Source organism: Paramisgurnus dabryanus, chromosome 15 (assembly GCF_030506205.2).
Source record: "Paramisgurnus dabryanus chromosome 15, PD_genome_1.1, whole genome shotgun sequence".
Lineage (NCBI taxonomy): Eukaryota > Metazoa > Chordata > Actinopteri > Cypriniformes > Cobitidae > Paramisgurnus > Paramisgurnus dabryanus.
The window spans coordinates 16045895-16073166 of NC_133351.1; the positions used below are offsets into that span (position 1 = coordinate 16045895).

A 27272-nucleotide genomic window follows, 5' to 3' on the forward strand; every position below is an offset into this window, starting at 1 on the left:
ATTGTATATAGGAATTGAGAGGGGATTTCGATTTCCATCAAGAAGTTGAGGTGAGTTTGACCAATTTTTTACTTAGACAGGAGGCCTTTTAGGTATATTAAATGTGAACATTGGCACACATGGTTTAAAAGTAGATTTTGATTTGGGTTGTTTTTATAGGTATTATGATATTAAAAATGAATGGGACTTACATCATTTGGTATCTTATTTAAATGTAGGCCTATGTGTGTATTTGCTGCTTGTATTTTTTAATCTACTTATATTGATGGTTTGAAATTTATGAAACTTATATTTTGTTTACTAATGAATCATTGGAGTATTGTATGTAATTACCTTCATGTGTGTATAATTAGCACTCCCATTTATATTGTTCTCCACTTGGTGAAAATAATACCTTGATAAAGGCGATTTACTTTGCTGAAACATTGGTGGTAATTAATAAACTCTGCTTCAGTGAGTGTCTGAGGCGCCACCTGGTGGGCAGTGCTGAACAGTGCTCGCCAAAGCCTACAGGTATACAAATCACTTTCGCAACATTTATCTCGAGATATTTGGTGCAGAAGAGAGAGCACATGAAAAAGAGTATTTGAAACTCGTAGCAGCAGATTCAAGCAGTTGTATTTATGTACTTGTGTTTGGGCTAGAAAATATTAAAAAAATAAAAAAATATTTGTGAAAAATAAATTGTACACACATGCAAGTCTCATCGCACAGATGCACAAACTGATTTTGCAAATGTACAAAATTTGTGTGTGACTTCACATTATTTGATGCAGGTGTTCAAGTAGATTATGCACCATATTTACTGCATCAATTGTAGCAAAAAATGTGAACTTGTGAGTTTCTTAATCTGTGATTTGTAAAATGGGTTCTGTTCAGCTGCACTGAAGGATTTGTGAATGTGTAACTGTTGTGTTGTATTTGAGGGAAAGAAAAAAAATCTACAAGTTTGCATCTCGTCCTCTGTGACTTCAAGTTTACTGATACACATGTGTGGATAATCTCTACAAATACAAATTCCACTGTCACAGGTGTGCAGTTGTTTTGCACCAAATATACCTTCATATACACACACGCACTGCAGTGGCGTCTGATCACAGTCTGCAAGAGAGAAAGAGAGAGAGAGAGCCTACATAACCGACCGCTACAGTTTAAAGCTCTCGTGCGATTTTCACACTTAAAATTATTACCCTGGCTCACTTATCCCTGACTAAAATTGTTATTCAGCTTTACACTGTTTTATGTTTTCTACTGTTCATATCTTGGTAGTTAGATATATCTTCGATATATTTGTAAACCTGGGATTAACAAACGTTTTTGAATATTTACGAGTTATTTGCATATTTGCATTGACTGGACAAATAGGGCGCGTGACCTAGCGGCTGGTTGACTTCATAAAACTTTTTGGGCAAAAATAGTCTGTGCACGTATGCATACTTTCCCTAAAATACGTGAAAGGTTAGTGTGCAAGTAACATTTATATTTAAGATTTTATCATCTTTAACACTGTAGTTTATGATTGTTTGTATGTCACTTTTGATTTGGTAGGCCTAGTTCAGTTCAGGGCCTGAACTACTGATGGGCATCTTAGCCCATGCAGGACTCAAAAAAGGCTTTGCTGTAACTCATGCTTATAAAAGACCATATCCAAGGATTAAGAAAAGGCCTGCCATGAAAAGCTTTTTGGCTAGTCTGGTTTTGCCAATACAAATCTCTAATATATCCTCTGAGTAATTGATGCTATCAGATAATTAAAGTTGCTTTTTTATGTTTTGGCGGCTCCTGGAGCATGGTTTAGTGTACTTGAAAGAGTGTGGGGGTGTACAGGAATCATGTCAGAATCAAGAATCAACAAACCTGAGGCATTGAAATTAAGACGTGTCATGGAGGAAGATGTATGACTGTGTTCCAATGAATTCTCATAAACACTGACAGCTTTCCCTTCCCACAAAAATCTCAATCTAATGTGTAGTTTTTCTCCGTTTGTTATCTGATCAATATCAACCAGTGAACGTCCTAATAATAATGATTAGTGTAGGTTTATCGCTCAACTTGTGCCAAGAATCCAAATTTGACAAAAATGACTTTGACAGCGCCATTGACTCCTCTTAAAGAAACTGTCACTCAGGTTTGCATGTGGCACAGCTTGTGTTTGTGAGTGCACGTTTATAAAGAATGCATCTATTCCCATGGTGCGGCTCTTATTGCCTTGGGTGAATTTGAAGGAGGACACGCGCGCACACACACACACACACTTTTTCTTATTCAAGCTATGTGGAGCAGAGAAGATCCAAGAAGTTCTGGCTGTAAGCGTGTGTCATCACCAGCAGCATTTGGATGCCCTATTAATAAGCAAGGCATGTTCTGCCATAAGCTTATTTTGCCTGGAGCATTGGTTAGCCACTTGTCGATAAAATCTGTGAAGGAGATATCGCGGAAACCGGCAGGAAACCAATAAGCGTCACGATGCTGCACTCTTTGATGTGATTGGCGCTATGATTGGTCATTTGACTGTGTGGGGTTTTGAAAGAACGGCTTTCATTTTGAAGAAACTGAGGCACATCTGTCAAAGCGATCTTCGCTCTGATACATCAGCAGGTCAAATCAAGATCACATATCACTTCTATGACAAAACCACTGTGACTGCTGCCCGTGATCTGCGGAAAGTTAAAAGTCAACGTCTGTGGCGTTCTGATAAAAGCATGCATGTTTAACTTAAAGCCTGCTTTCAATTTTTCAAAACGTGCTTAAGCAGAATCCACTCGGCAGCCTTGCTGGCTAAGTTGGAGTAAACAGGTCCGGAGTCTGTTGCTCTTTTGATTTGATCCGAAATGGCTCGTGTGGTGCGGAAACAGTCTTTGTTATAAAATGGCTCCAGATCTTGGATGGGTTGTATTAGTTTGTTTCTGTGTGTGTGTGTGAGCGTACGCGTGTATGGGAGGTAGTTGTATTGTTTTCCCGGCAAATAAAACACACTCTCGAGACCCCCAGTTTCTAAGGGACCACTTTACTGGGCACAATATCAATAAGAAGCCTCTCTCTATCTTTGTGTGTGTGTGTGTATGTGAGTTTGTGTTCATGTGTGCATAATGAGAAGAGTATGGTGTGGGAAAGCCCTCATTATAAAACAGTTTGAGCTCTCAGGCCATTAAAGTCAAGTAGAGAGAGAGAAAGAGAGAGAGAGTGTGTGTGTGTGTGGAGGATACTCAGGTGGATAGCTGATGATTGAAACAATAAGCTCATTCTCTATTGTCTTGTCAGTAATGACTGCTGTTGGAATCCTTTGGGTGGAGGGTTGTTGTCAGCTCTTGTACAGGTGATGTTTGTGACCTGCAGTTCATGCTGATTGATTGGCTTCACAAAAAATAGTAATTGAATGGTAATAAGGGAAGAGATAGCATTGATTTGGGTGGAGGAGAAGTCGTGGGGTCTTTTGGATAAGTCCAGTGGCGGCCGGTGACTTCTTTTTTCGAGGGCGCTCGATGCGAAGTTCGTCACAACATGTATGTAGCCCATCATGTGTGTGGTTCGTAATTTCAAAATATGTGTTCTGCACGTCGAGAGATCATATGTGCATCACGTGTCTTGTCAAAATAAGTGCCTGCTGCAGACGCTTCTAAAGGGTTTATGATAAAAAAGACGCTTGCGTTTGCCAGATACTCGCATAATCTCATGCGTAATCAGAGTTCACTGTTAAGGGAGTGTCTTACGTGTATTTTGTGAACGAGAGCGTCTCTTTTATCATAAACGGTTTTGGTGCGTGTGCAGCAGGCACTTATTTTGACAAGACACGTGATGCACATGGTTCACATGACGCAACAAACACATATTTTGAAAACACAAGCAACACACATGACACATTTTGAATTTGCACCCTTCGGATGAGCAGTCACGAGCCGCTACAGTGTGAAAATATGAAAAAGACCTTTTCGGACCACGCATGGGAACGTGAAGCATTGTGGAGAATTTGGGGCTCGTGCGGGACCCAGTTAAATTTGAAGGATGCAAAAATGACACATGCACAAATATATATAAATAAATAAATTTGTCATATACATATTTGTACACTTGTGTGCGGTGCTGAATATGCAACTCAAATTGATGTATGCACGCATAAACTCATTTACTGCTGGATTTCCTGTGGCTGATGAAGTCTGACATGCAATCTTTCCTTGGGTTTTTTTCAAGCACTCTTTCTCTCTATTACCGTCACTTTCTATCTCCCTTAAGACTGTCAAGCTGTCAGAACCCTCACTGATTCCCACCGAACAGTATTGAAACCTGCCGTGTGTATGGCGGTGTGTGCGAGTCGGTGTGAGCACATGTTTGTGCAGACCCAATTTAATCTCGTATGCAAGAAGATATCAGGCACTTGCAGTATAAGAGCCTGTATAGCACTTTCCACCCTAATACCGGTCAAAAAATTGTTCTGTGTGATTCTCTTACAACGTCGTTCAGTCGTTCATTCGTTATTGATTTCAAACAGTAAAATTCAACACCTGATCATTCATTACGGCCTCAAAATTTCTCGATTTTATTCGCATGGCTTGTAGTGGTCGCAATTTGATGAAAGCCTCATTTTTGCTCTCTCTCGTCATTTAACCTTGATATATAAGCTCGCAAGAAACCCGTTGGATTTTGAGCCTTGACAGCCTTTGATGGAATTGGGTATCTGAATCCATTTTCTGTCCTCTTTCCAGAGATGAGATGCTGCAGTCATTTACATCGACGAAACTGAGTCAGGAACCTAGTCATCAGTCAGACAGGCAGTCCAATAATGACAATCACAGTAATTCTGAAAACATTGGTAAGGATGAAGATTTGGATTGAGTTAGAATGCTAATTTCCCAGAGGAAAAAACGCATATTTAAATACATAGAGTGGGGTAGTCTGTGACCACTGTTTTCTAATTAAATGCAACAATTTTCTGTAGCACTTTACGATCAGGTACAATTGGTTGACTTTATTTAATGGCTTGGGTCTCATGAACTAACAATGAACAATGGATTCTTTTCAACATTTATTAATCTGGGTTTATATTCATTTAGGAATTGTGATATTGTTCATAATTCAAGGTTATTTATAATAAATGAATACGTGTTAATTTGACAAATGTACTGTAGTGGTATATGCAGAACTATTGTTCATAGGTAATCTTATTAAATTGAATTAATTAATGTTAAAGAGGACATTTCACAAGACTTTTTTAATATGTGAGATAAATCTTTGGTGTACCAAGAGTGTGTATGTGAAGTTCTAGCTTAAAATACCATATAGATAATTTATTATAGCATGTTAAAATTGCAACTTTATAAGTGTGTCCTTTAAAATGCAAATGAGCTGATCTCTGCACTAAAATTGCAGTGCCAAGATTGGATTAAGTGCCAATTAAAGGGTGGTAATATCCCCTTCTGACATCACAAGGGGAGCCAGAATTCAATGACCTAATTTTTCACATGCTTGCAGAGAGTGGTTTACCAAAAATAAGTTACTGGGTTGTTCTTTTACACATTTTCTAGGTTGATAGGAGCACCAGGCATCCAGTTATAGCACTTAAACATGGAAAAAGTCAGATTTTCATATGTCCCATTTAACAAATATAGCCTTATTGTAAAGGTTATTTATATTTGATTATATACATTATAAATATATACATATATGTACCCACACTGTGCACACACAATTACTGCTAGGTTAAGATTTGATTGGACAGTAGGTTTGAGGTTGTTGCATTATGCAAAGATTGAACTGGATTGTGGTTCTTTTAGGAGTGCTGAAGTGACTGGTATACAGTACTGTGCAAACGTTTTAGTATTGTTTTAGCAAAGTTTTAATGTCCATCTATATTTATTTTTCACTCTTTTTATTAAGATACAAACAGAAAATACAGGAAATATGTACACAAAATTTTTCAGAAGTAAATGTCTTCTTCAGGCATCAGTCAGTATTTAGTGTGACCTCTCTTGGCACAAAACACATCTTGAGCTTTTTTAAGGAGACTGAAGTCCTAAAGTCATTCGATTAGAATTAGAAATTAGGATTTAATTTAATTTATGTTTAAGAGATCCTGCAGCTGCCTGCTATTGCTCGCATGGAAGGGGAGTTTACCCTAAATACTTGACACTTCAGCTTTTATACTGTTTTTAATACTGCATACACATTTCCTGTATTTTCTGGTTGTAGTCTAATAAAGAGACTGAGAAATAATTATATATGATCACTATACAATTGCCAAAACAACACATTTAATGGTAGCATGGTGGCCTAAGACTTTTGCACAGTACTGTAGGTCTTTGATTAAATTGATGATTTTTATCAAAACACCAACAACATAATGAAAATTCTGTCATTTTTGGGTGAACTTTAATGAGGTTCTTTAATGATGTTTTGCTTTAACATCAACCTCCGATTTCTCTTGTAAATAGGAAACAAACTTAAAGTGGATCATGTGGCTCACTCGTTATAGTGGAAACTTTGGTCTTGAAAGGTGTTGATTAGAAATGTTCAAGTTCATATAGAAGATGATGGTTGTACTGAGCACACACTGTTTCACATTGTTCTTTTGAAACTATGCGGCACACATGAAAAGCAGGATGCCTGAAGTATCAATTTTATAATCTTTAATCTTCTTGCATGTTGTTCTAAGCCTGTATGACTTTCTATTCTGTCCATTTAACCTCATTGCTGTCCAGGATAAACAGCTGAGAAGTCTTTCCTATGAGGAATAAAATGTCTTGGGTTACAGAATACAGTAGTAATCTCACTTGTAAATTAGCAGTAACAAACAGTAAATCAAAATGTATTGATTGAAGCCTCATTGTTAACATACAGATCGCGTTGGCTCACTTGTTAAACCATTGTGCTAGAAGGAAAATTGGAGTTAGAAAAACTTCTACCATGTTTTAGTGATGCAGCTATAGAGTTTTTTATTAAATATTTATTGATTTTTTTCAACTAGAGAGAAAGAGAAAGTAGTTTGTGAATAACAATTTTTGTCCACACTTTTTTTTGTGTATGTGCGTGTATGCCTTTTTTATCCTTCTTTAAAAAGAAACTTCTTGAATTTGCCTTAACTTACAGCTGTTTTCTTTATCTACAGAAATTTCAGAAACATCTAGTAGAGAATTCCCAAAATAATGGAAAACTAAGTTAATCTAGGCCTGGAAACCTTTAAAGTACAATTCAATAGGAAATCTTTTAATTATTAGTTCTGCTCTAAAATATTTCTTTGACTAAATATTGCTCTTTGTGAATGCTTGTGAAATACACTTGTGCATGATTATATCATTCTGTCAATTTGATGGTAATGGTCTTCAAATCTCAGGCCATGAGTCTTATTGGAAACTGTATAAGGGGATACTATGATATGATCAAATTTTTTCCTTTGTCTTTGGAGTGGTAAAAGCTGTTCATGCATATTTAAGATCCCTAAAGTGGCAAAGATTGAAGTCTCAAACCCAAAAAGATATTCTTTCTAAAAGTGAAGGCTCATCCACCATTCCTAAAATGCCTCATTCAAACACAACCCAACATATAAACGTCACTATATGGGAAGATTTGCATAACACCGCCCAAATGTATATGCAAAGAAGGATTTATTCTCACTAGGGGTGTAACGGTACGTGTAGTCGTACTAGACCGTTTCGGTACAGGGCTTTTGGCACACGTGCACCGAATGGCCGAATGCAATCTTTTGTGTACGGAACATTGGTCAATTTTCGTGTTTCCACACAAACATATTAAGTGGCGGAAGACTCCGCGTTCAGCGCTAGTCTTCTGTCAAACATATAACGTAATTCGGCCTGCAGAAAGATTTTTATTTACTTAGTTGTATATTCGTTTGATTATTGATTTAAACGTTTACGGGGCCGCTTACGTGTCACGTTGATGTATGCGTCACACGCTTGATGTATGCCGCTAATCAAAACGCACTGGATAGCTGGCCAATCAGAGCACGCGTTTCAGAAAGGCGGGACATAGAGGAGCAACAATTATGTACGGTGTGTGGGACCTTAAAAAAAGTGCGTAACCACTCCAAATACACAAATGCTTTTTTTGCAATGTCATATGACAAAAATGATGATATCACAAATAACAACAAAAATCTGAGAAATTCATTTGTAAAACTTTCACCATGTCACATTAGATGTAATTTAAATTGAAGACCTTAAGTATCTTGCACGAAGGCAAAGTCATTTTTCTTCTTTTCTATATGTTATCTTTGCTGGCCTTTTGACCATCTATTATCTGTTCTTTTTGGACTTGACTAAGAGTGTGTCTGTCTGGCGAGGGGATTAGTGGTGCTGTGTGTCTGGAGGTGCTGTAGGAGAACAGTAATACTCAATAATTAATCACCATCAGCAGGGCAGAGCATGGAAGAGTACTCGGGGGTCCCTTGTTAGCCGGGGCCGATCAGTGAAGTGTGAACGGTCTGCAGGCCACTTAAACCCCATACACACCATTGATCAATATTCTAAACTTCAATTCATGTCAATGGCAAGGAAAGACTGATACAAGTGTGTTTTTAAAGAAGGTGATGGTCATGGTGCAGCAACTGTAGTCAAGGTTACGTGTGCACTAACAAGTCTTTGGCTTTCAGGAGTCTGTATTTAAGTCTAAATTTATTGTTTCTCATTTCCTGCTTATGCACTCAGTCACACACACACATACACACACACACACTTTATGCCCCCGAGCGTGTTCGACTTCTGCTCTGATATTTGGCTGGCACGGAGAAGCTGGAACTGCCACAATAAATAATAGAGTCCACAAAGACCAGCTTGGTCTTTATCTTTTTCGTACTTGCACAAACAAAAGCCCACACTTTCACGTACCCACACAAGCACACACACGTATATATGCCTCTCATGTGAATTGTCATATATGTAATGTCTGAATATAGATGCAGTGTTGGTTGTCCTTGAGTCATTTGTTATGCGTAAGTCTCGTAAGTGTGTGTGTGTGTGTGCATTTCGGGTTTTAACGGAGTGTGTATCTCGGTTCATAACTCAGCACTCTTCCTCCAGGGCCACTGTTATATTTACCGCATGGTAAATGTGTTGACTGCCAGGCCTGGAGGTGTGGAGAGTTTAAATTGGATTAAATCATAAAATCACCACATCAATCATTCACAGCTGGTCCTTCCACAACACGCCTGTCCAAACGCGAGCACGTGTGCGAGCAGCCAGACGTGGTGTGCGTGTGGATATTAGCTCCAATGAGAAATAAGAAAGACCTTCTGTATACATCCTTCACTGGACGGTAATTGAATTGCCGGTGGTGATTGTGAAAAAAGCATCGTTCATAGACTGATTTGATCTCGGAAGTAAGAGATTGTGAAAAAGTGCGCCTGTATTATTAGTGGGTTTTGCTAAGGCAAGCATCTCCATTACTTTTAAACAAGCTCTAAACCCAAGTCTTAATCTCTTTTATTACTGATGACTCGAATTGTGAGGGTTGTTGAGGTGAGGTTTGCTATTGTTTCCTAAGCGGTCTGACGATTTTGGCCCAGCGGCTGATCTATTGAAGGAGAGCCCGGGCCGTAGATGGCCTAGAATATCAAAGAGGTTTTAGGAAAGTCGGGCCAAATAAAGCTGTTAAGCAACGGCGTATCAATACACTAAATATCACTCAGAACAGCTTAGTGACCTCATATAGCTGAAAATCTAAAATGTAGTTCAGACTGATGTTGTTACCTTATGTTACATTGCGTATTAATTGATTTTGTGTAATGGCTTAATTAAAGCTGTAATCATTGATCCCATACACATTAACCGCTGGCTTGGAAAATGTGAAATCCTTCAATTCTACCTTTTCCTAATTTCCTAACTCTCTCTCTCTCTCTCTCTCTCTCTCTCTCTCTCTCTCTCTCTCTCTCTCTTTCCCTTTAGAACCTTGAGATTATGTGTGGGAGAGGGATGATAAGCCCTTTAAAGAGATCATAAGAGCACTTTCTCTCTTTCGTCCCTCTGTCTTTTTAACACACACATGGACACATCAACACTCCCCCCCACACACACACACACAAAATAAAGTCTATTAACCTCTCAAACGCTACTGTTCCTGATGGGATTTAGTCCTTCCAATGTCTGAATTTGGCATGAAATTCATCATCAGTCAAATGTTATTGTAAGATAATTACCCTTGAACAGGAAGGGTTTGCGCACACTTATTAAGTTTACATTAATTGCATTAAATAGATGGGGAGCGGGTTATATGGCTGTTATTAGATCAGATGTAGCACATAACATGTAAGAGTCTAGAAGGGAATTTCAAGTATACCATTTAGCTGCAGGGAGTAATTTAGGAGCCCACAAAGTGACAGAAGCTGTGCATCATGGGTAAATCACGGTGACAGGGTTGTAAAAAAAGGATTATGAACCTGATATGTTGCTAAGGTATCTACTGGAGACTTTTAGCAGTGGGGTCCACTTCGTTAAATCTGTCTTAAAAGGACATTTTTCTTGTATAATCACATACAGCTTTATGTAAATACATAGGCTTGTATAAAAAGAAAAAATGGAGAGTGTATGTGTGTGTGTCATAATGCAGAGCTATTGAATTAATGATCTGTATTGTCGGCTTCCCATATAGCACATTTGCGCTTGAATTCATGCACCGAAATGTGCCTTTTCATTAATGAATATTTCAGCCAATTGAGTGTTTGATGCACATCAGGAGATTGTACATAGTGTTCAGATATTATGATGGTCTTTCTAATCGTTCTCCTCATTTATCCTGTCACTTTGGAATTGAGATGAATTACAATTTTTATTCCAGCATATATATTTTATGTGTGAATTAGATTTGCTTTCTATATTGCTCAATCAATTATACATAAATACCACGTCTTAAAACACAATGCACTCCAGATGCTTTCCCCGGTAAAGAGCACCGAAGAATATTCTCATAAATTGTTACGTACACAGGGTTCATAAACTGTATGTCCTCTGTTATTCAAAAGAGAGATAAAATAATTGTATGCTATTATGGAAATCCTTTGGTTCTCTTAGAAAATACGCTTCAGAAACTTCTCAGAGGTAGAAATCATATGTACATTGTGCACCGCCAGCAAACACAGATTAAAATAGATTTCAAATATTAACACAGAACTCAGGTGATTGAGTGGCTGTGTGGGAAGGAGGTAAAATCAGATAAAATATGAAGAAGTCGTATGTTAATATGATTTGACCGAGAACGAAATGCTAAAAGATTGTATCTCTCTTTGCTTTGTCTCACGCATATGCATAGAGAATGTAAAAAGGAGAATTGTCTGTATTACAGAGAAATTCAATTTTGCAGACCGTGTGCAGTATTGCAGGAACTTAGTAAATAAAGTACAAAAGCGGTAAAAATCTATAAATAGATGCGTGCAGCTATACAACTGGTAGAATAGTTTAACAATATAATTTTTTTTCTTTATTATTTTTGAGACAACAATTAATAGTTTCTATTTAAGACAAAAGTCCAGGCGGTTTTATGCTAGGTATTGCTGGTCTACAATAGCTGGTGAACCAGCAAAATTTACCTAATGAAGCAGGATGAGTAAAGTATCTCTCTGGTTAAGCTTGTTAAAACCCCAATTAGGTGAACCAGCACGCCAGCATCCAAAACACAACATATGTTGGTAATCAGCCGCAATTCGACCTGCTGTTGGCTTTCTTTATACTTGTCTGTGCACATTAAGCGAGGATCAGAGGAAATGTTTAACATTTGAGAAAAAAAATCACACACTTCACCTTTAAATCCTGAGCTTACAGGGAAAGCAGACGCATCTGATTGTATGTTGCCTGTATAACATAAGGTTTCTTTCTGTACTTTCATCAGGTCGCAAAAGAAGATGACAGCCCTCAACCCAGTGCTGTTTCTGCTCTGCGGCGTCTCTGTGTCTATGACCCTGAAGGTTGTGTCAAAGAGAGGCTCAGGTATGTCCAGTCTCTCTCTCTTTCTCATTATTCACCGAGGACCAGTTTCTAGATGTAAAGCGTAACATAAAATATTATTTTATGCCATAATGAAAGCCGCTATGCTAAACTGTGCTCTCGGGCCATGTGACTGTACATATTAAAGCTTGATTTAATGCGGTATTGACGGTGAAGGTCATTCATGTGTGCTCAAAGTGTGTGCGCGCTTTCGCTCACACGCAAGTAGGCATCGCCGAGCTACACACATACACACAAATGGGAACACGTGTTAACACACACATGCAATTTTTCAACAGAGAACAGGTTGGGAAGAGTGAAGTGCCAGCCCATCTGTCAGAGGTGATACTCTAATGTGTGTGTGTGTGTGTGTGTGTGTGTGAGGGAGAGGGGGTGTTTGGGATACAGTAGTGAGAAATTGTGTATGCGTATATGCGTGTGTCTCGCTGACTGACTAGGAAAAAGAGCAGAAAATGAGAGCCAAGACCACCATGTACTCCAGATAATTAGGTGCAGGGAGGTGTTATGAGTTCAGCTGCAGTTTGATGTTCCTCAGGACAAAAAAAAAGGAATAATATTTCCTGATACTTGGGTTTTTGTTCTCTAGCATAATGAGCACACAGAACAAGAGTTACTCAATTACTGAAACTCAAGCTGTTCGCTGAATATCATCTAAAACTATGAACCTTATTTCATTGTTGACTAAAAGAACACTTTATATACATATTCTGGGAACTTTTGGGGACAAATTTGGTTTCCCTCTCTTAAATTAAGCGTGAAATGGCATTTGTAACCCGGTGTGTTTCTTAAAGGGCAAACTCAATTTAATTTAAAATTTTGTTGTCATTTACACATGCTCATGTTGTTTCAAAGCAATATGACTTTTTTCATATAATAAGAACACAATAGGGGAACATTTGAAGAATGTTGATGCTGCTTTATTGCATTAAAAATAAATAGGGACCGTAGGGCTGCAACAACTAATCGATATAATCGATAATTAATGGTATAGCAGAAGATTTTCTTTTTCCGGGTGGATCAGCTAAACTATTGGTCATCCCAGTTGTCAATCATTCTGGTGATATGTTGACGTAAGGCAGTCCCCAGGTTCGCTTTCTGCACATGCGCACTTTAAGGTGTGTGGTGGGCTACGGCTTCAGTCATTCATTGAAGCTCGTGTTCTCACCATATTTTATTTTAATGTCTGACGGTCTCAAGAGAAAAAGTGTCTACGAATTGTTTGACAAGAAGAGAAAGGCCTCTGAAGAAAGAAACAAGACCAGAGTGTTTTTGGGAGACTGTTTCACATGTTGGCGTGCGCTAAAAGCACAGGTTGGGCTTCCCACGCGAAATTTCTACTCGACAGGTAAAGTTTGGCATGCTATTTGGAGAAATCCATTTTAAATCACTGCTAGTAAAAGTTGATGTAAGCTATGATTAGCGATGCTAGCCCTGGCACAAGTCACGAACCGCGCAGACATTGTAAACATGCCGACAGCAACTTGTAAACAGAGCGAAGAGAAGAACTAGGCTCGTGCATGCTCTCTCTCGTGCACACGTTTAATAGGCATTCGCTCTTTGGAGCAGGTACAGTGTAGCTGATGTGCATTTTTTTTTTTTGTGGAGGGGCGGTTCTTTTCAAAAATCCGGGGAAATCTTCCGCTATACCTTTAAATTCTTAAAATCAACGAAGAGCACCAGCGCGGACATGCATCCACTTCATAAGGTGCGAGCTATGTGCTTATAATTTAAGTCAGGTGCTGTTTCTTTAAGCAGTGCAAGCTGCATCTTTGAAGTATGGCACTTTTTGTTTATACAACGTGAGTTGCACGTTCATCAGGTGCTTCTTCTTCTTATATTAGTAAAACTCTGTAGTAGTGTGTGGGTTTTGCACTTTTAATATACAGTACACTTCTACATAGGGCTGGATGATATGGCCAAAAAAAAATTTATTTTATACTTTTAATTTCGGTCGATACGGTATAAATCCGATAACGATATGCATATTAAAAAAGCCTCGGGAAAAACTGCCAAGAATGCCCACAATGGATGTCTGTACCAAAAACAAACCTCTGAAAAAATGAATTTGGCAAGTTTATGAAACCTTCTCCTATAAAAATATATTATATTTAAAATAAAAAAGGTATAAATATATTAATGTTCATCTTTTATTCGTGTTTAACCTTCATACAGAAAAGTGATATCACAGTCTAATAAACATAAGACTTTCAGGCTCACCTTAATAATATTATATAATAAGGTGCACCCTGAATGTCAGTCAGTGATGAATTCTGTAATGCAGGGGTCTCAAACTGAAATAGGCTTGGAGCCATTTCTGAGATCGAAGAGGAAAGGAAATAACAATTTTAACATAAAAAAGCGCAATATTTTTGTAAATGTACTGGTTAAATTCTATTTCTTTTTTATGAACTATTATGCATTTTTGCCACCAGGTAGTGTTTCTGTTTGATATATAATGGATTTCTTCAGTCACAGTATAGACTTTGTATAGTTTCATCTTTGTTGTTCCATAGTTTTGATCATTTTGCTATAACAGTAATATGTGGGAAAATATTAATAAGTAACTTTTGAATGGTAGTATTTATTCAATGTTACATACTGTAACCGTGGGTTCACACCAGCCGCGTTTGAGGCGTCAAATTCGCATCTACTTGCTTCATTCGTGCGTTAAACCCGTGCGTAAAATAGTCTAGTAATCGTGAAATTCACTTCATGGGAGGGACTTCTGTGACTTCGCTCACTTCCTGTAATCACGTCACTACTAGAGCAAGCTCCTGATTGGTTAATGCATCGTGTTTTTCTGCCAAAGTTCAAATTTTTCAACTTGCGGAAACGCTCAATTCGCGGCACTAGACGAGCGAATGAGGCGGAATCGCATTTACAGCTCCGGGCTAAATGCCTCATTTGCACCGCAAGACCTCCAGACGCGCGTCAACGCGTCTTCACATTAACTAAACATTGAAATCACTCGCACTTGACGTCTCTACCGTCGCTGGTATGAACGCAGCATGAGAAAAAATTATATTACTGATCTACTTGTAATTGCATAGCAAGCTAGATAGTGATATATTAGATAATAGACACTTAATTATATACATATTATACTGTATGTTACAACAGCATACTTTTATTTTCTCCTCATCTTTCCTCTTTTCTAACCTGGGCACCTGATGGTTTAAACCTATTTTTCTCATCTGTAATTTGTTTTGTGTTGCATTACATCTCCCGTTATCCCTCCCTATATGGTGTCACCATCGGAAGTTGTGACTAACCCTTCCCGTACTTTTGATTGACAGCTTTTCTCTGGGCAAACACTCCAAAGTCCCGAACAGATTAATTGATTGCATGGTGACAATAATATGATTTGATGCGAGGTACAGATTTAAATTCCGTTTAAATTCCATTCTGTTTTTCTAGCCATCCTGGAGAGCACAGCTCATGGTTGCTTGGCTACAAAGACATCACGCGCTTTGGAAGAAGCGCCTTGACTCGCATTTAATATGTGTTTTTAGAAGTATGTAAACGACCACGGGACGGCGTAATGTATATTAAAATATCGGAAATGTGTTTAGAAACCATATCACCGTTATTGAATTTCTTTTAACTGCAAAATATATTGATATTGAATTATTGTCCAGCCCTACTTTTAGAATTGAAAGAGATTCAGCTTTGGGAGAAAAGCTCAGCTCGTCAATGTCAGTTCTCACACTGCCGTCCAATCACAGTGGAGGTGGGGCGGGACATTACCAAAGCAACCAACCGGCTCACAGCTGAAGTATCACAGCTACCAAAACGCTCAGCTGAAGAAAGCTGGCACTCAGCTGAAAAACAGCTGGCAATCGGTGTCCTCCAGGCGTTTTCAGCCACGTTTAAAAGTTTTGTTGTGCACAACCCCTTACACATGACTACCCTAATTTAGTACCTTATTTAGCTATAATAATGTTTTTATGTGATTAGTCGATTAATATGGGAAAAAAACAATTGCCGATTAGTCGATTAATCAAAAAATAAATCATCCGATTATTTGATTATAAAAATATCAGTATTTGTAGCCCTAGGGGACAGAGTCTGTCAGTTTGAAACATTCTGCTTAATATCTTTTTTGTGTTTCATCAATGCATGAGTTTGAACAAGATGGGTGTGAGAATGTAAAATTGAAGATGAAGTCTCATCAAGTTTGATTCCAATTTAATTTCAATCTTTGACATTTTCTTTGTCAATATTAAAGATATCAGGGTTATTTTTCACAGAATGCTCTTTACATTATGTACATTAGGCCTGGGCGATATTGATGGGAGTTGCTGACATTGCAATGTGTTGATTTTCTGCTATATGAGAAATACTGACTTTGCCAGATGCCGTGAAAGCTCTGTTTGAGAGAATTTCACTTCTGCCTTGCATTTCTTGTATAGCTCACAGATTCTTTTTTACAGAGAATTTTGTGATTTCTCTCTGTCGTTTGACACCAATCTCATATACTGTAACACTGACAAAGGCACCCAAACTAGTTTTCCTTTTGAAATAATGTTCTGCGATGTAGCTATTGCAGAGCACACATTTTGATGTTGGTGCTGAAACGATATATTGTGCAGCCCCGATGTGCAAAGCAACAGTAAATCACAAACATTTATTGGAGCTAGGTTCTGGGTCACAAATATTGCAACTTTAATTTCTGGTGAAGAAATAGTTCTTTTATGTTACATGTTTTCAAGTGAAACAGGATATACTTGATTTAAGTCACAAAGAATTCATTAAATCATGAAGTGTATGAGTAGGCACTTCATACCAGAATAGTGTCTGAGTTGAATGTTTGTTAAAACAATGCCTAAATAGCTATTTTGCTATCATTTAAGATGCAATAGCCCACGTTGCCTAGGTAACATCAGGCAAAAGGAAAGTAATTTCAGAGCTCATTACAGCAAGTTATTACTTATGAATGATGATGAAAGATTACGAAGACAAACATTTTTGGGGTAACGTCCATTGATGAATCGTGCACAATAAGACCAGAAACGTGACAGGAATTTTATGATGACTTTAAAAAGCCTCTTTCAGCACACACAGTCATCTTATTAGAGCACACTTCAATGCAGTTGAATTGTTGTAGCTTGAAACGGCAGGGTCACGGGTTTCATTTTCAGCAATCACAGATGCTAATTAAATATATACCTAGCATGCACCATACATTGCTTTAGATTAAAGCATCTGCCAAATGTGTAAATGAAAGACATTTAAAAATGCATGTGTTAAATTACTTAAAATAACTAAGCATGTGTTTGTTAAAGCGATAATACTTAAAAACACCAAAAGGGCACTGCTGAATTAGTGTTTGAAGCCCCCTATTTATGTGTAATACTGTAGCTGCAATGTCTATTTCAAAGATGTTCTCAAATCTAAATCTGTAGGGTTACTTTTAAAGGAACATTTTAGCTGGTTTTCAGCATGCAGTTACACAAAAATAAATCATCCAGTTTGTAAAAAGGAACAGAATTGTTGGGTAGCACTGCAGATAAACATTTTATATTAAAAAATATATAAATTTAAAACAATAAAGTTCAATGTTGCATTTGTTAGTCCACCCAAAAAAAGAACTTTTTTACTGAAGATTGTTTTTAAGCGCTTTAATAAAATTACATGCTTGACAAATTATGTGTGGTATTCGGCAGCATGCCACAAAAGCAACCACAGACCTTTATAGAAAATAACCTGGAATATTCCTTACATGAAATGGTGAAGTCTGCTGTAACCAGCAGGTGAGTTTTTATTGAACCGTTCGTACGCTCGGCGCTGTGCTCAGATCAGTGACGCTTCTGACCGTATTGCAGCAGTCTCAAAGCTTCAAAGACACTATTAAATGTCAGACACATCAACATCACTCCCCAGCTCCAGATGAAATAATAACTCTCTCCCCCTCCATCTGATCATCTCAGCCCAAGGCATGGCCCAAACATCTGTGTGTGCGCACGCACGCGTGTGTGTTTGTGACATTGAAAAGCACAAACACACAACTCATCAACAGAGCAATTCCTCTCAATGCGTTTTAGAGGATTTTACAGCTGTAATTGAACAGGGCCATGTTCTGATTGATTTTAAAATATCATACTTTAATTTTCTCCTGCATTATGTGTTATGAAGATCTTGAGTTTGGGCGTAGATTCATATAAAAAGAGATTCAGGAAATGAGACTGAGGGGAAGTAATCCTCGGTTACCCTGGAGAAAGAGGTATTCAAGAAATACACACTTACCTTTCAATGAAAACTGATTCATGGATGTAGTCTGCCATATTTCTTTCCGGTAAAATTCGCTTCGGTCTTTTGAAAAGAGTATTTGGTCATTTCTGCTGAGGAACGGTTGCATTACCATTTGACAGGCACTATATTATGTTATTAATAAAACAAGTGTAGCTGTCAGATGTATCTTAGTCAAGGTAGATGTCACATTTCATTTAACTTTTAAAATAAAGCTATGAGGTCTCAAGGTCATAAGATCGATTGCCAAGGAACATACAAACTGATAAAATGTATAGCATGAATGTAAGTCACTTTAGTAAAGAGCATCTTCTAAATAAATGTATGTAATATAATGTTTCTGGCATGGTCAATTCTCACCAACATTATTAAATGAAAAACACATTCTTTTTCATTTGAAATCACAGAAATTAATTAACACACGCACTTACATACCAGCGAACACTTTAAATGTCAATTCATCTTCTCTCATTAAGTGCACACTGTTCTTTCTCTCTCAATCTATTTCTGTGTTTTTAAATGCTAATGACGGATTAGCCCGTGCCCTGGCCTCCGGATTTCTCTCTTTATTCCCATGTTTGTTTCAGTTTTCTCTCTCAGGTCTTCTCTTTTCTTTTCCTGTCATGTTACTCTGACCCACAGACCCTCTCTCTTTATGAGTGCCAATGAAAGGCTTCAAACATCAGAATAGACTTCAATCCCTCTTTTCTCCGTCTTTTGTCGACCAAAGGAATTTTTCCATTATTTCCTTTAGAGCTGTGAGAAAATGTCTCTCTCTCATTGGTTAACAGAGCCACCTGCTCGCACAACGAACCTGCTCGACCTCTGTCGCCATGGCGAACCAGAGGCGGAGGTGAGCGAGTGAAAGTTATGGGAAAAGATTAGATACAAACAGTCACTCTACTGTTCGACAGAGGACATTAGCGGACATTCAGACAGGTCAGGAAGCGGTCAAGGGAAGGCGGGAAGAGAGACGCCCTGGTCGTTAAGGTGCGTTGTCATGGAAATGTTCTTAATTTGCCTGATGCATTCTGATAAATTAGAGGCGGACAAAGCTGTTTTTGCAATCGTTGGTTTGAGAGATAGTGTTAAGAATCTATGGGAACAGTAAATAAGAGGAGAAGTGCATTGTGGGAGATTAAAATCACTTGTTTGGCCCAAAACACATCAGCTCAAAAATATGGGCTACATAATGAGTTTATATGAATATACCTACTCAAAACAGCTATAACCGTAAAGCAGAGCAAAGCAAAGGAGCCTTGCTTCACCTTTTGCTCAATCTCTCTCTCTCTCTCCCTCATTCTCTCTCTCTTTCGCTCTTTCCCTTGCTCTCTCTGTCTCTACGGAGAGCAGTAGGAAATGGAAATGCACACTTTATGGGTCTGGGTGATTGGATTTGCATGGCGTCAAGCCAGCATAAACACACACACACACACGCACACAAACTAAAGCACAGAAAGTGTCTAAGAGAGAAGTGGTAACTCAAAGTCGACATGACAGTTTTACTGGGGTGCAGTTGCTCTCAGTTTCTAAAGCAAACAGCCATTTACTGTTGCACTAAATAGCAACCAGGGTTTGCCCTCAATATCAGAGAAAGAAATTACCAGCTCAAATTCAAGCAGGGAATAGGAAATTACAAACCAAGTTTGCGTTTCCCCTTTAAAGAATAGCTGCTAATGTGCAATTGCAGCGTACCAGCCAATCGAGATTGAAAAACGGAATTTTAGATTTCGCTAAGCATGATTATATACCATATCTCTCTATTACAAATAACTGTTTCATCTTTAAAAGTCTCATTTTCTCATTTAATGGAAAATTGGACTTGCAGTGCACTCTGGAAATGCTCAGACCTCAATTTTTTTCTATTTATTTCTGAAAGCATTGAATTGATTGTAATTGCAGCTGAAAAACCATTTCTACAAACGTCTCTCATGTACAGATTTACTCAGTTATTACTGCGACACTCCAAATTGGCTTTAGATGCGTTCGGTTCCCTTTGATCACGTTTGAGAGCCTCTACAATCCTGCTCGAGTCTGTCGAATTTGACGCTAGCCCACCTGTGGTAGGATGACAGCGTGTGCCGTAGTGCTGGTTCATTGCGTATGATCAGAGGTTTCTGCCAAGCCTTATTAAGACGTTACAATTTAAGTACAAGAGAGAGATATACTTCGTATTCCTAAACGGTTCTTTGTTAAAGCAGAGCATTTGAATTAAATGAGACACAATTGTTAATTTAATTCTACTGTAATTGACTCTAGTGGCCGGGTATACCATGCTAATATCACAGGGTAAGACTGCCTTCTGGTCGAAAGAGCGCGAGAGAGAGAAAAAGAGAGAGGGGAAGAGTGACAAAGATGGCGAATGACTATTAGGAGACCTCCAGGGATGAGGTGACCTACAATTAGTGACAGTAACATGATAACTCAAGGCCAACAGCAGTCGATTAGCATATTTCATAATTGATTAAGGAAGATCTTCGGAGGACGAGTATTTATTCAGAGATAGTTAAGGCCAATTTGAGGGTGAATTAATGAGGAAACGAGGCATAAGAAGAGACCTGTGCTTTCTTGTACTTCAACCTCCTGTTCCTTCAGATGTTAAATTATGCAGTTATGTAAATTCAAGGTTGATCGCTGCATAGCAAACAAATATTTATTCTTTGTGACCTCGACGAAGGAAAACTTCTCAGTCCAAGCAGATGATGAATTAAGTTCAACTGTTATGATCACAGTTTTGTTCATAACTTTGAATGTTCTCAAAGCTCTCACCTAGTGGTATGCGGAGGAATCAGTGAATTTAATGTAAATTCACGAGTTTGCCAGCCTATTAATGCCATCTTCCAGGCAACCTGAAACCTGTGTTTTCCAACTTTCTACCCATGAAAGTGCACTGGAACGCCAGTCAAACCTGTGACTTCCCACCCGTGAACTCGTACTGGATCGATGTAATCCCAGTTCCGAGTTGTGGTTTTGAAGTCGTGATTACAGTCAGTTACAGTATCCACTTTAATTCAGAGAGCAAAGGTTGCTGTGGAGTTTAGTATTCAATAATAAATCTGTATTAATTGCTCCCACTAGTTATTCTATAATTTTTGTGTGTCATATTATCACCATTTATATATGCAACCAAATCGTTTACTAATAGAGCACAACATTTACAAGAACATAAAATTCCTCATAAATCTAGTGACTTATTTTACTTTCAAAAGGCACCACATTGATGCATTTACATTTAAATGCACAAAGTGACGGAATTTGTTTAGAATATTAGTATATTCTTTATTTTGCAAATTAACAAGTATTGTGTGATTAATCTGAAAATATATTTAGGTACACCTTTTTATAATTTTATTTACTTGTAAGCACAGTGCAGTGTTAATGTTCAAACTCTGTAATGGTTGGCTGACAATAATAAATATTTGTATAAGGAATAAAAATAAGAAATATTCTTATTAGGAATAAAACTTTGTTTTTGAACTCTGCTTAGCTCTGAATAATAAGGCCTACTACACTTCTGGATTTTACCGTTGGTCATTATGGTGCAGGGCCGGAGTGGGGCCACTTTTCGGCCTGAGAGTTTCAGGCCCAAGACCGGACCACTTTTTTCATGGTGTAATTCCAAATAAGCACTTTTTCCAAATTGGATAAATGAAGCAACAGTTCAGCTCTTACTATTGTGTATAGTTTTTTAAGGCTTTGAACCGTTTAACAGAACGAAAACGAAAACCAGAAACTTTTGATGTTTTGCAAGGAACAGAAACGAAACCAGAAACTTTCAAAAAAATATATGTTCCGGGACAGAATCTTTAATTTAAAATAATGGTAACTGGCTAATACCATTATTTTTCGTTCTTTGACAAGATTTCTGTGCAATACTTGGTGAAGTACACTTCTGGTCATCGATAACTCATCGGAGAAATGAGAAGCTTGCCACCAGCAAGCGGCCTAGTCAAGCCCAAGTCTCTAATGCTCAATCATAAGAGGTAAATATTGTAGGCTACCGAGTATCTCAAGATTTTTTAAACACTAATTAGCGGTGTAACAGATCGCAATTGAACCGTGATCCGTACAGATTACGACCCATGGTTCGGCTCGCTTGCGATTCGCGGATTAATACGCACAGTTTGGAATTCGTCCTCCGTCTGTGTGTGCGCGCGTGCTGTAAGTGCACTCAACAAATGTACGCATGTCAGAATTACATTTATCAGCTTACATAATGTAGCCTTTTTTAATGTTCGATGACAAGATAGAGACTTAAGGAAAATTATGTAGACTTATAATTTAAGTTTAATGTCCTAATGATCAGCCTACTTATTTGTTTGTCCCACAGCTGACATGGAACGTTACTAACCGGTTCGGGAACTTTATTTTTTGTTCTAACCGGTTCAGGAACGTCAATTTTAGGGTTGAACCGAAAACCAGAAACGTTAAAATACTATTTCTGTTCGGAACAAACCAATTAGGAAAAAAATATGGTTCAAAGCCCTGATAGTTTTTATTAATACCATGGTTCAACCAATAATGTAAACGATAAATAAAATTAAATAATATTTCACTTATTCACTACAAAAAATTAGCCTGGTAGAACCATCCTCTGCTATTTTGCTTCGCTTCATAGACAGAGTCTGGCTGGGCATAATTGACAATCGTTTTCCTTCTCATGGGAGGGGCTTGTCTGAAGTTTAAAATCATTGGTCTAAACGTAAGCCAATCACATAACGTTTGGATATGATGTGCGTTATGCGCCAGCTCAGCCGCATCAAATTTCTGCTGTAAAACACACGCATGATGTGAAAACAAACCCATCGAGCGAAATACCGAAGTTAACATGGCTATGAACGACTTCTGCAGATTATGTAAAGAAAATCGGGCCAGAGCTAGTTGAACACTATCCTTACGGTGTCTTTCCACTCACGTCTAAGTGGAGGAACGCCCCTCTCTACTCTCAAACTCTTCCACCAGACGGCCATAACCATATGTAAATTAAATCTTCCTACCTTTTTTTCTGGTTAATCAGGAACGTCACCAAAGAATGTTTGCCCACGCGTCCTCCACCATTAACTGTGAACAATGAAATTTCCTTCCATGATATCTCGATTGTTGTGCACGTCAAGCTGTGCTGCAGTTTCTCGCTGACGATCGATAATAGTTGATAAATTAAACTTTTCCCAAAACCTGTCGGGAGTAGGGCAACAACATAATCTCCATTCAAAATGTTTAACAAACACTTTTCTTGTTCGGGATTAAGTTGGCAAGTGCCGGTTCTCCACAACAGAGCAAATAGCTTTCTGTGCCTCCATGTCCACTACAAACTACAACCGTACATTCGGCGCTTAGCGTCTACGTCACGGCTCTCAGCCCGCCCTCTGTTCATTGATTCGCCGGTTGTTTTGAGACCTGAGGAAAACGGTTTGAATGGGAGGTATCTCTGAGTACAGAAGCGTAATGAAATTTAGCGGAAGTACAAAGTCTGACGTAGTCAGGCTAACAAAAAATAATTAGTAATAAAAATAAAATAATAATACAAAGTCATTTTACTGCATATATAGATCAAGCTTGAGTTTTGTTATCAAAATTAAATTACATAATATTTGCAAAGTCTATGAATCGCCATGTATTGGGTGATACACAAAAGGCTTTTCATATAATTTTATATTTTGCTTGTGAATAGGTTGACAACGGTATTAGCCGAATAATTACGTTGCTAATGCTAATCATAGGCCTATCTCTCTTTACCTGTTGCCACTTGTGTTTGTGCTCTTGAAAATAAATCGTTAAGCTTGGCACATTTAGCAGCATCCTCCTCCAATGCCTTTTTCAGCTCCTCCTGGCCTCTTCCTCCCACCCATCCTCCCTAACACGTACCGTTACAGTAGGGCCGGCCCAGCTATGGGTAGGCGCCAGCAGTAGCCTACCTGAGAAAATTTCGGAAATCTCCCTATTACCCACCCCGGGCCTGTTATGGTGGTACTTGGAGAGACGCATTTTTTCTGAGGTGGTACTTGGTGTAAAAAGTTTGAGAACCACTGGTATAGAGCATTGCACTATCAATACAAAAGTCATGGGTTTTAAACTTAAACATAACCATGGTTAAAACATGCTTACTGTATTAAAACCATGGTTTTGCCAATTATAATCAATACACCAAACAACCATGCTTACTACAAAAATAACATAAGGTGGCTAATTTCGTATTTGTATTATCGTTCGTCCACATTGGTATATTTTTTTAGGCTTTGCTTTAGGAGTTTTTTTTTTAATAATCCCATGCTTTTGTACAACTAGCCAACTCGTAAAATGCGAACTAATTCCCGTGAGATCAGGCTGGAAATAACCATGGTGAATTTTCGTAAGGGTTGGATAACATTTTTATGCGTAAATGTTTATGTAAATGCACTTCTCTCTGAGATTCCCACGTTTTAAATCAACTCCTTCGGTACGAATTGTGTTCTATTAAAGAGATTTTTCACATGAAAATCACAATTCTGTCATAATTTACTCATTTACATTTACTGTTTTTTTTCCCAACCCATTTCTTTTCTGTAACACTGAACAAAACATTTTGTATTCCATAGAGAAAAGAAAATCATACAACATGTGGGGTGAGTAATTGATTGCAGACATTTTTAAGTGAACCACTGTATTATGAATCCCTAATAATACAGTTTGTTCTTTTCCCCCCATGTAGCCTCACATGTAGGCAGTATTTTATTTTGAGGTTTGTGCACACCAGTGTTGTGTTCTAATCATGACCGCACCGCCTGGAAATGCGTCTGTAGTTATGGAAACTCTGTAGTGAGGCATTTTAACAAGGTTCTTATCTATGCAAAAGAAACCCACTTAAACTTATTCCCAACCTCCACCCACCAAACCACGCAAATACACACACACACTGCTCCCTTGAAGATGAGTGATTCCCAGTAACTTAAGAAACAAGTGCACAAGGAGAAGATTACAAGTAACAGATTATTTCTCTCTTATTTCATCTGCTATATTTTATTTGTAATGTGTTTAAAATCACCCTCATATAACATCTCACTGTCAGTTCAGATGCAGTAATAGTAATAAAGCTAGATATTTAGTGGTGCTTGCCTATGCAAAACCTGATGGTAGGGTTTTGTGGGTGCTTGCCAGGGCATTGCTATGCAGTTGCTAAGGTGTTGTAAATGTTTCAATTGCATTGTGATGCAATTGCAAGATTGTTCAGTTGGGTGTTTTTTTTAATCTTTTGGGTGGTTGTTTATTGCCTCATGTAACATGATAGCTACAGTTTGCACACAAAGATCACAAAATATTTCTCATGGTCTTGCAATATTAGGAATATTAACCCGTTTTTCATTCACACAATACTGTGCACATTGTTAGTCTGGTTGCTTAGAAAAAGTAACAGAGAACCTCAGTTCAATAAGCCATGCGATTTATTACAGATATCATTAATGCCGGTGTGGGACAAGTAATGCCCTGAAGTATAATACTTGCTTTATTAGTAATTAAATTTAATAGTATAGAACAAATCTCTTGCCCAAAGTGTGAGCAATAATAATAGTGATGCTCGCTTTAGCATACACCATTTAAAACCAGTCAGCATATTAGTAACATTATCAGTTACATACAGTAGATTTAATTCCCTTTCTCTCGCTCAGGTAAATGCAATCATGCAAAACATTGTTGTGACCAGGGAGCAGCAACGTCATTTGCTTCTAAATTCGTTTTCATTTATGTGTGTGTGTGTGCGCGCGCGCGCATTATATTTCCCATGGGGACTGTGGAGGGGAGAGAAGGAGAGAGAGTTGTTTGATCTTTAACAGGATTATTCATCGTCTTTTCCTTTTATTTATTTATATTCTTCTTTTATGCGCAGAGCATCTGGCCAGCATTTACACCATTAAATCCACACACACTCCTCACGATCAGCCCATATGCTCTATTTGTGTGTTTGCTCTGTGTGTGTGGAGGTGGATTTCCCTGACCCGACAGTCCTGTTGCGTGATCAATACTGCGCTGAATTACACACGAGCTCGTAAGCCACATGTTTCAAGTAACCTCCGCACTGTCATTCGATTCACTCGACCCACACGCGCGCGCGCACACACACACACACACACACACACACACACACACACACACACACACACACACACACACACACACACACACACACACACACACATAGCCTACAGTACATGCTCAGGTCAGCTGTTTAACTGCATTTAAAAAAGGGAATGTACTAGATATTTGCACAGTACAACTTATACTGTATGCCACAACTATTTAATTTATTGAAATGTCAGGCGTTTGATTTGTGGTGGGAAAAAAACCTTGAATGTTCCCGGATCACTACAAGTTCAGCTCTATTGACAGCATCTGTCCAGAAAACTATTTGTCCTTTAGTTTGTAGAAAGCACAAACAGAAAAAAAGTCTACATCGCAAGGCAGTGCTAGACAGCAAAAATTAATAATTTAGAGTCCAATTATCGATATTGTGAACTAGCTGTTTCTTCTATTGTTCTTGTGTATTTGATGAGATGTTTTGTAGAGAGAGGTTATTATGTATCTGTTGACATATTATTTATAGAGAGGTTATAGTTGTTGTGTATTTGTTGGGACCTAAGTAAATTGTTGTGTATCTTTTAACATTTACATTTAGGTATTTAGTACACGCTTTTATCCAAAGCGACTTGCAAAGATCAGGAAACCATCATAACCACCATAACCAAGTTACAAGTTTTCATTATTTTGAGACAGTACCTGTTGAGAGAGAAAGAGAGTTAGTATAGAGTTACTTAAAGTTATTGTTGTGTATCTGTTAAGATGTAATGTATAGACCGAATATTCTGAATGCACTTGGCCAAAAATGAAAATTTACTTAAAATGTAATTTAAAATTGTATGAATACTAGACTTTTTAATACAAACCAATAAAATAACACCTTTTGAAAGTAACATACCACAATTGGACAAAAATCATTTAGTTATGCAACAATCAAATTTAACAGCTCAAATTTAAAGCAGTAGTAAAGTAGCAACTCAGCAGCCTTGTTAGTCACTGTAAAAAATCCATACTTTGTACGGTAAAAAAGCT

At 38.0% G+C, this 27272-nt stretch overlaps 1 protein-coding gene across 4 annotated transcripts in view; it reads left to right on the forward strand.

The window, feature by feature from the left end:
* il1rapl1a (interleukin 1 receptor accessory protein-like 1a) overlaps positions 1-27272 on the forward strand; it is a 108609-nt gene that overhangs the window by 5289 nt on the left and 76048 nt on the right. For 2 of the 4 annotated variants that reach the window (XM_065251700.2, XM_065251702.2), the window contains exons 2-3: positions 11827-11924; positions 24767-24793. In XM_065251700.2, coding sequence (XP_065107772.1) covers positions 11840-11924; positions 24767-24793 — 112 coding nt within the window. In that variant the 5' untranslated portion in view covers positions 11827-11839. The remainder of the gene's footprint in view (positions 1-11826; positions 11925-24766; positions 24794-27272) is intronic. The other 2 variants (XM_065251701.2, XM_065251703.2) reach the window with 1 other exon arrangement.